At 36.8% G+C, this 10129-nt stretch overlaps 2 protein-coding genes across 4 annotated transcripts; both read right to left on the bottom strand.

The window, feature by feature from the left end:
* Positions 1 to 5353: 5353 nt before the first annotated feature.
* LOC126592035 (phosphatidylinositol 4-kinase gamma 8-like) lies at positions 5354 to 9667 on the bottom strand. Of its 3 annotated transcripts, XM_050257792.1 has the most exons (4): positions 9444 to 9666; positions 9309 to 9351; positions 7909 to 8017; positions 5354 to 7416 (listed from the first exon to the last, which is right to left on the bottom strand). In XM_050257792.1, exon 4 carries the CDS (start codon positions 7317 to 7319, stop codon positions 5667 to 5669), a length of 1653 nt encoding a protein of 550 aa, XP_050113749.1. In that variant the 5' UTR covers positions 7320 to 7416; positions 7909 to 8017; positions 9309 to 9351; positions 9444 to 9666; the 3' UTR covers positions 5354 to 5666. The 3 variants fall into 3 exon arrangements, with proteins under 3 accessions (XP_050113749.1, XP_050113752.1, XP_050113751.1); XM_050257795.1 differs by lacking the exon at positions 7909 to 8017 and having other exon boundaries at positions 9444 to 9667; XM_050257794.1 differs by lacking the exon at positions 7909 to 8017 and having other exon boundaries at positions 9309 to 9667.
* LOC126592167 (phosphatidylinositol 4-kinase gamma 8-like) lies at positions 5667 to 7304 on the bottom strand. Its single transcript, XM_050257908.1, has one exon. The coding sequence runs from the start codon at positions 7302 to 7304 to the stop codon at positions 5667 to 5669; it is 1638 nt and encodes a 545-aa protein (XP_050113865.1).
* Positions 9668 to 10129: the final 462 nt, after the last annotated feature.

Below are 10129 nucleotides of genomic sequence, written 5' to 3'. Positions count from 1 at the left end.
TACGTAAAAACAAGTTTAAAACACTAAACTAGACTCAAAGAATGCAAAACTAAACTTTAAAACACCAAAACAAACCAAAAGACTCAAAACAGCCCAGAAACACTCAAAACTGCCTTAAAACCACAATCTGGGCAGTTTTGAACACTAGACACAAACTTGGACGAAAATTGGTTTTAACTTGACTCAAAACACTTAAAAACACAAACTAACTTGACTTCTAACTAACAAAGAAAATGGGGATTGATTTTGGACGAATTTGAAAACAAAACAAAACTTGTAAACGAACAGATTTTAAAACGAATTTGGTTTAAATGGATGAATGGAAGGCTAGCTAAGGGGTTCATCTCCACACATGTTATACTTGCATTCAAAACGATTTCCAATTGCTTTTCAATAACCCATGAATTCTCAACGCCCCAAGTTAATTAGGTCCGCTTAAATTAACCTTCAGATTTTCCTAACGTTATTGAATTGGATGATTGCATACGACAACCCAAAGCATTCCCCACAAGTCCCCTACATGATTGCATAATAGAGATACAAGCAAGAATCATTAAGTTCTATGAAAACCATAAGCATTGACGAAGCACTTGTTACTATGATTGCATGAAACTTATGCCAAGAATTTACTTAACGCGATTGAGATCATCAACCTTTACTACTTGCGAATATAAGTCCATAACGATTAGGTGAAATTTCCTTATATCCTAGCATTCAATTTATGCATGAGAATTAAGCGTGCACTCTCAACCAACACACACAAATCAATGTAATTCACATAGAGTAAATTGAATTCACAACTTATGAAACGCAATTAGAAGTAATCAAATCATATCGCAAGCATAAACATGTATTTCGAATCCCCCCCTAGCCAAGGGGGGTTTAGTTCCTCATACGCACAAAACAAAGAGAATTGAATTTAAACATTGAAATCAAAGGAAAAGAAACACCTAGAAATTCCAGCGACACGAACTTGAATTGCATGAACTTCCAAGCTTCCTTCTCCTCCTCCTTGGTGCGGCAAAGGGTCTAGGGACAGGTTTAGGGCCTTAGGTGTATGGATGCATGGTTATGGAGGAATGTAGTAGTGTTTAGGGGATGGGAATGGTGCGGCAAGAACTTAGAACTAGGGGGAATGGTGTTTGGTGGCTGCGGCAAGAGTGTGGAGAGGGTTGGACGAATTTCTGGAGTGAATTGTGAATTGTGGTGAGTGGTGAGTGGTGAGTTCGGCCAAGGGGGTTTATGAGTATTTATAGGCACTTAAAACCCTAGGTAAATCAGATATGGACTGGAATAACCCAAATCCACAAGGAATGAGGCTTAAAAATCAAAATTAAAAGGGGAAAAGACCTCCTAGGTGCGGCTGGATAGGGAGAGGAAGGATAAGGCTTCTAGAATGCCTTGCAAGGCAAGGAACTAGGGCATCTCGAAGCTAGGGTGCGGCACCAATGTAGGGATTAGGGATAGGGCTTCTAGAAAGCCCTAAAACTGATAGGAAATGTAGGAAACTCACGGCAAGGAGGGGAACACTCTAGAAACTTCTCATTTGTGTCCTACAACACTTAGGAGCCCTTCTAGCATTAGGAAAACATGTCTCAATCCTCCCTTGACTTGGAATTCTTCTCCTTCTTCATCTTGGAAAACCTTTCCTTCTTGGACTTGGAAAACTTCTTTGTTGCTGAAACTTGATGCCACTTGGCTCCAAATATATGATGTCCATTCCAAGCTCTAATTTGCTCCAAAAGGCTCCAAAATGCATCCTTTTGCATACTTTGCCCTTAGAACCTGAAAACACATAAAACTAGCTTAAAAGACTACTTTACTAAGGAAAAACACTATAAATGCACAAGAACAAGCTAAACTAAGGCGCATAAATATGCTCCTATCAGTAAGTTGATGCAATATCCTAACATGAATGTTGTGGGTGAATAGATGAATATATAGTGTTTCTTTGTTTGTGCAATATCACTACACAATCAAAGAAACATACATGATCAATAACACCTAACGAAAAGAGATTAACAATTCCTAGGTGCTATAAAACGTGAAATCAAACATAGCCAAAAAAGGATCCACACAGCCAAAGTATAATGAGATCATTCAACACCCAACACACATGATCGAAATCCAAACTTAGTTTAACAAGAAGAAAAATGGGCTTTTTCAACAATCCCTTCAAGCATATCATACACCAACTTGCGATCCACCAAAAACTTCAAATACCCATCAACTGTTGGGTCCCACTTAGCCATCGACCACTCAAGCCAATCCTTTTCCCCCTTATTCGCCTGGTCTCTGATGTACAACTTCATGGCTACAAGTCTCATCTCTTTAATGAACCCCTTCGTCTTCAGCAGGTGCCTTTTCTTCATCTTCAGCAAGTTGCCGGTAACTTGAACTGGTAGGGATGGGCAAATACCCATTGGTTATGGGTAACCGCGGTTACCCGTCCATTTAAATTAAATGGTTACGGTTATGGGTAACCGTTTAGATAAATAAACGGTTATGGGGATAACCGTTTACCCGCAAAGTGTAAATGGGCAGTTATGGGTATTAACCGCGGTTATAAACGGGTAACCGTTTACCCATTTATTATATATATGTAAAATTAACACAAAATATGTTCTCTATTGGACAAAACTTAGATCAATGGTATTGACTATAGTGTGATTTATATAGCGGTGTTTTAATTAATTAAAAAGTAATAAACGATAATCCGTGCGGTATTTTTATCCTTAAATTGAATAAATCAAAAGAAATTTAAGTGAGAAAAATAAACGGGAATGCACTGAAATCATTTCCCTTGCAGTATGCATGCATTAGATTTGTTTATGTGTTTACTGTAGCTATATGTTGATCTTGGATCGAACAAACTGGAAATCGAACATTCTTACAGGGCTATTGATCCCCTACATTTTCTTTACCCTTCCTTCAATATTGTTTTACATGTTGAGGTTATTTTCTACACATAGTTACCATACAAGTTATATATTTCCTATTGTCCGTGTTTTTTATTTGTTCTATTCCCTAAAAATCTTTATTTTTCAAGGGGAGAGATTGGAAAATGGATTGCTCTCGTTACGTTGGCATATAAATAATCCACGTAACAGTGCCCGCCGTTGTGTCTTTGCCGGCAATTATTTCAATTATTGGAATTGTCACATCCCAGCCCGGGGCGGATCATTTCCCGGGCCCGCTCCACCACCGTAGCACGATATTGTCCGCTTTGGGCTTACCATTCCCTCACGGTTTTGTTTTTGGGAACTCACGAGCAACTTCCCAGTAGGTCACCCATCCTGGGAGTGCTCTGGCATCCTTCTCGCTTAACTTCGAAGTTCCTACGGAACCCGAAGCCAGTGAGCTCCCAAAAGGCCTCGTGCTAGGTAGGGATGAAAATATACATTTAAGGATCACTCCCCTGGGCGATGTGGGATGTCACAGGAATGGTATAAGGACTTAAAAATTTTAAATATGGAAATGGATGATGAATTGTCAAAAAAAAAATTATAAATTTTTTTTTTTAAATTTTCAAGTTGTTAAAAAACATGTAGACGGGTGAAAATGGGTAATGGTAAAAAAAAAAAAAACTGATAAATGGGTTAAAAATGGTAAATGGGTATTAAACGGTTACGGTTAAATAGATATGCGGTTATGGGTATGGTTAACCGTTTATAAATGGTTATGGGTATGGGTATAACCGTTTAGGCAATTACCCAACAGGTAAACGGTTATGCAGGTATGAGCATAAATGGTTATGGGTAAATAATTGCGGTTACCCGCCCGCCATAACCGTTGCCCATCCCTATGAACTGGGTTTTGTTAAAAAATTATTGGGATTGTGAAATTGGTGTTAAAGAAGCCATTATTGAAAGTCCAAATCTTGGAGGAAGAGTGAGGAGTTGATTGAGTGTTCGAAAACAATGAGTGAACGGAAATTTTAGATTTAAAAAACACAATAAAATAAAAAAACAAGTCGGTTCACGTATGCTTCAAGGTAAAGCGATGGATAATGTTTTGAAGTCAGATTAAAAAAATATCGAGAATATTGAACATGATGCAGTGTGGGCTCGTGGGTTGTGAGCGTATGGGTCGCTTTGCGCTTTGTTTCTATGGGACTCTTTGCGTTTTGTTTGTATCAAGATTCAAACTTTTGAGAAAAGTGATTCACATTGGAAATGTACCCTAAATTCAATTATATGATAATAAGTTAAGGACTTTACACATGTTAAACAAAATTAGTTTAATATAAGGGCAAAAATTATTGTTTAAAGCTAGTTCATAAATATGTCATATGCATAAACAATAAGTCCAAGGAATATGTAATTAAGGGAATGTGATCTATAGAAGTTAGATTCATCATATCATTCTCTTTTGTACACATTGTATAGCAAACATGAATAAACTGTTGCAACTAAATCTGTGCAACTGCGTAAGCGGTGGTTGAGCACAAACTCGAGCAACCTACAAAACAATATACAATCGTAAGCCAGCATAAGACTGCAAAGAGAACTTTTTAGGATGGAATCCTCGTTCTAAGCCGGGAGAATCCTAAAGGATATCTAGTAAGTAGATATTGCATCCTCTTAGGAGTTGTGATTACTTGCGGCTCAAGCCTATCCCTAGATTGTAGGGATTCCAAGACTTATAAGATTTGACTGTGTCCATATCCGGATTAGATCATGCATGTTGCGGAACAAGCATAGTCACCCAGCGGAGTCGCTTGGACTCTACCTAGTGGCCCAAAGTAGAGTGATGGTGGCACCTTGATCCGTCTGATATAGCTCTGCTCGGAGCTGGTGAGTCCATGACTGGACTTCTGAAGTAACAGTATTCGGATTAGACTTACTCAGGCCCTGGAAAATCATGGTCTCATAATTGCCCCTAACTATCTGTCTGAGAGGCAACCTGCTCCTGTTGAGGATGGATATTGTTACCAAACACCATGCATTTCGGAGTAAACTGGAATATGTACCGTTTAGCCTTCAAATTCCTTGCGAGCAAGTCCGAGTTAATCTCTCTTTCACTCTCCTATTTTTACTTCTTTTAATTAGGGTGGGCATTCTAGTGGGTTTACTTGTCACATCCCATTCCAATTTTAATCCTATTTTATTCCCTAACGCTAGAAAATTACAAAAAACGTCCTTGGCGTTCTACTAGGTTTACAGACCAACTCTACTGAAATGGATAGGGTTGTAAAATTTACAAATTACTTTTGGATAGAAACCCGACCACCCATCCGATAGGTGAGTTGGGTTAGATAAATTATTATTAACTCGATTGAAATTGATCACCCGAATCTCAACAAATTCTTATTTAACTCAAAAAGAAAAATAGTAACTTTGGAAAAAAAAAATAAAAGAAAAGAAAACTTGTTAACAATATCAACCGTCTGAACAATTCAATAATTCCCAAGCAAAAACATGTGCAAGAGAAGCAATTCTATGTCAGTGCAGCAGGGCAACAATACAAGATAACGTAGAAGACTGACAGGTGCGTACATAGAGAGGAAGGATGGCGTTTCCACCGATCTCAACTCCTCCTTTAGAGGTTGTACCTATCTATGGTACATTGGTAAATCGGTAAAACGGTATGTATTTATTTACAATCTACTCTATCTATCATCATTTCATTTGGTAATAATGTACAGTCACTCCATAAGATTAATCTCAGAAGTTGCAGGAAGTTCCCAACCTCAGTTTCGAGCTCAAGCACTTGTTGCCCTCCTCCAGTTTGTGCGCCAAAAACTTGTCAAAATGGTCCAAGAACAATTCCCATTCGTCTCCACTCATGTCTCCAAATGATATTGCTCCCCGAGTTTCACAACTGAGGGTCGCTGCTGAGAAACTCCCGCTCTTCATCAAAACCCCTACCTTACGACCGCGACCATCACTAGTAGTTCCATCATCACCAACATTGTTGCTGCCTGTTATAGTGTTTCTATCATAGTTGTCAATGGTTTGATCATTTTCCTCGAATAGAGGAGACAGAGATGCATCGGCCAACCCAGTCATTGATCCCGCTGATAAAAACCTTGACATAATAATTTCGGGATGGCTCGGAAGATCCATATTCTCATTAAACCCTTCTTTATTTTCATTGTCAAATTCAAATATTTCAACTTCTCCGATTTCTCCTTTCTTCTCGTTGTCTCTAGTAGGCATGGCATTCTTAACTTGCATGCACAAATTCTCCAATGTACTCAATGTTTCTTCGTCGGCACAGAACTGCCGAGTCATCATTTCTCCTATATCAGCAAGACAGAGCCCTGAAGCAGCAGACTGCTTCAAGAAGATGGTGCATAGCACAAGAACACGAATAGCAGCCTCCCGGAAAGAAGGAATCTGAGTTCGTAGAAGCTCCGCATCTTTGTAGGGGTCAAGTTTGGATATGTACTCGATTTCAGACTCGGAAAAAGGAACTGAAGCTTGAGGCCAGTGCAACCATTCGAAATATGGATCATCAAGCCACTCAGGAAGGCAAAGACCATGGTCAATAGGTACAAGCTCAAGCACCCCAGCTGCATAGTTGTGCTGCTCATATTTCTTAACAAGCATGTTCCCTGCATGCCTGTCAAGATTCAGGAGTCTTACATCAAAAATTCCAATACGATGGACAGCAGCTACTGAAAAGCCTGAAGAACCTAACTCTCCAGCATCAAAGTCATGATCCACGAAGCGCTGCAGAGAAGCAATCTTATAGGGTGAAGCTGAAATTGCGCCTGCATTTTTGTTAATGTGGAATGCAACATGAGAAATTTTCACTAAAGCTGTTGGAGGAACACCAGCGAATCCACCGTGGTCAAGGAGATATGCTGCCAATTCTCGGATTCCAGATTCACCAATCCGAACTGAGCGTTTCAAACCAGGTTGGCCCAGCATCCTGCCTCCGAGACCCTTAGGATTATTGAAAGCTAAAGGTTCTTCATCTATGGGCTTTGCCACAGCAATATTGTCGCCATTTTTGCTACATAAGTAGTAGGCACCGCCTAGTCCACTTGACACTGGCAGGAGGTCGGCACCAGACGCCATAGATATGGCAACCTCGACTACAAGAGCATGTACCCTAGGTATCCTACTGCCACCAACAATCTCAATTCTTGGATTAGTGTCAAAATCTTCCTCCGATGCAGTGGTTAGGGATAGACATGGGGTGGAGAAGCTTTTATGAAAATTAGCATCACCGAATGCATGTTTTAAGGAGTGGGCAAGAATGTTATAATCAAGTTGAGTGTAGGACTGTAATCTGCATCTCTGGGATCGGCTAAATGTCTTGAATCCGTGATGTTGATCAACTGCTACAGCCATTTTGACAATTCTCATGCAAATAAGAATGGAAGCAGTGCATGCCAGAGGCTCTTGTTCCTCTCAAAAGATTCCCTGAGAATTAGTCTTCCTCGGCAAGTTAGGTTACATAAATCTGCATATTTGACATAAGCACAACTAAATTAAGATCAATTTCTAACAAGAACAATATGCATTCTATAAAATGTTAGCAACAATAACGATATCCATGTCACGAAAGTCTGAGCAACCACAATTAATTTGGCATTCAATTCGAAAAATCAACATTCTAAAACGTATCTTCATTTTTTTTTTCTGGATGGTAGTAAACTAATTCAGATGTCACTCGAAAATATTCTCATTGTTGTCCGTTCATCAGAATGCATATCTTCAGAAAGTTATCTTTCTAATTAATCAACAAGTCAAGTGTTAATAACTGACACGATCATATGTCCAATGTTAAAAACTGTGTAACTTGATATGATTATTTTTTTTCCTGAGCAAATCTATTGAACGAAAGAAAGAAAAGAAATTAAGGTTTAGGAGAGCAAGAGAACATTAACATATAAATTGTGGAAATAAAAGAAAGAAAGGCCATGTACAGAAAGACGTGAATTAATGATCTGACCGGAGAGTGGCAAATATGCTGGAACGAATTCAATGCCATAATTTGTGAATGACCAAAGTTACACACCAACTTGTCTCCATTTCGCATCAATACGTTACGTCACAACCTCCTGCATGTATATATATATTTGCTTTCATTATTTATTTCTGGGAGACTTTGGATACGGTCCTTAACTATGACTATTCTTTGATTGAAACCTTGTTGGTTTTTAATTTTTTATCAAGGTCCCTGAAATTAATGTGATAATTTATTTTTATGTACGTTACTATATTTTTTAAATTAAAAATTAGAAATTTTAGTTGTTTATATAAATGAGATTTTAAATAAAAAACCATAATTTGTGGGACTAAAAATATTAAAATATAAATATACTATTGCGTGTGTGTGTGTGTGTATATAAACATGAGTACATTCATCAAAATTAACCAAAAATGGATACATTCTTCAAAACATGGGTACATTCTTCAAAATCACAAAAAAAAAAAAAAAGATATTAGGCTTAATAACATTAGTAAATTTCTTCAATTAAACTTGACATGGATACATTTTCAAATCAAAGAAAAAAAAATTAATGTACCCATATAAGTTTAAAAATGGATTAGAAAAAAAATGAATAGATTTTATATAAAAAAGGTACATTTTACATATAACAAATTGACATATTTAAGAATGAATACATTTTAAAATTAAAAAGTTTTACATGAATGGGTATATATAATTAGCATGGGTACATTTAGCCAAATAAAAAGTACAAATAAAAAAAATATGGGTACAAATACAAATAAACTTTAAAAAATATGGGCACAAAAAAAAAATATATACGGGTACAAATTAAAACTGAAAAGAAAATTGGTACAAATTAAAAAAGAATTACAAATTAAAAATGGGTACAAACTAAAACTAAAAATATATGATAAAAAAATTTAGTCATAAATATAAGGGAACTTTAACGAAAAGCACCGGGTATTGTTCACTTTAACGAAAAACCACATTTTTACACTAAAAAGTCAATCCTAGTACTATTCACTTTACCCTTTATTTTGTCCTTATCATTAAAACTCAAAATTTTCAAGCCATTTTCATTAGTTTTCCTTAAATATAAATATACTAATTGTAACATTTTTAACATGAATATATTTAGAAATAAAAAAATATTTTATTATTGAAATAATTAATGATGCTATTAATACTCAAGGACTTTGATTAAAAATTGAAAAAGAATAGGATTTTAATCAATGGAGTAGCAAAAGGAATGATGAAAACCTAATTTCTCCTTTATTTATTGATAATAATTTCATTACATTCCAATTACCAACCCAAAAAATCACAACGTAACACCTAAATAAAACCAACAAACAAAATATACAAGTAGAGATAAAAATTTGAATTGAAAAAGCAACCTATATTTCCCTCGCTCCTCCGCACATAAATCGCCACGATAGTCTGAAACATGCACAACAATTTATACGTAAGGAAATCGAGAGAAAAGAAGAAATCGACAGAGATGAACAAGTTGCTGTAATTGTAGTTGTTACCCTGAACACTGGTAAGGCATTCAGGGAGACGAACAGAAGGGGGGGTGGGGGGGGGGGAGCGTGAGAATAGAAGAAGAACAAGTTTTTATCCCACTCTGGTAATAAAAAATGTGCAATGCTATTTACTACTTTCAACCACCCCCAATCCAATCTGCAGCGCCCTAACCTCTCGTTGGCTCCCCTTCTCTATTCGATTTCGATACCCCAACCTCCTTCTTCTTCCTTTTTTTTTTCTTTTTCTCTTTCTTTTTCGTGGTTGATGGTTGATTACTTGATTTGGCTTATTTTTTGCTCCTGCTCCGCCGCCAACGCTTGTCTATTTCTGAACTCAACCTTTTTCTGTTTCACGCTTCTAATCTTGTACCTGGAAGTTAGAAATGGACGTTCCTTTTGAATCCCATCATTTGATCATGTTGAAATTTTTATTGGGTATTTCATAATACAAGTGTTTAATATCATTTGATCATATTCTAAGCTTATTAAAGCTTATTTTGGTATAAAACCTGATTTTCTATAACTTATTTGTTATAGTTGTTGAAGCACAAGTTTAGTGTGTTTTATATTGTTTATGAGCTTTATAGAATTACAAATATCTTGTGTAGAAATTATGTCAAAAATCTAGTCATTCTTTTATGGTGACTTTCTGTAGGTCGACGAGTGTGTGCGTAGTTCACCTTTTTTTTTTG

The sequence above is a fragment of the Malus sylvestris genome, chromosome 12 (assembly GCF_916048215.2).
Source record: "Malus sylvestris chromosome 12, drMalSylv7.2, whole genome shotgun sequence".
Taxonomy (NCBI): Eukaryota; Viridiplantae; Streptophyta; class Magnoliopsida; order Rosales; family Rosaceae; genus Malus; species Malus sylvestris.
This window is presented reverse-complemented; position numbering and strand designations above follow the sequence as displayed.

What these genes read in the sequence shown, in the direction of transcription:
- LOC126592167 (XM_050257908.1), bottom strand. Translation starts at nt 7,304, where the DNA reads ATGGCTGTAGCAGTTGATCAACATCACGGATTCAAGACATTTAGCCGA.
- LOC126592035 (XM_050257794.1), bottom strand. Translation starts at nt 7,319, where the DNA reads ATGAGAATTGTCAAAATGGCTGTAGCAGTTGATCAACATCACGGATTC.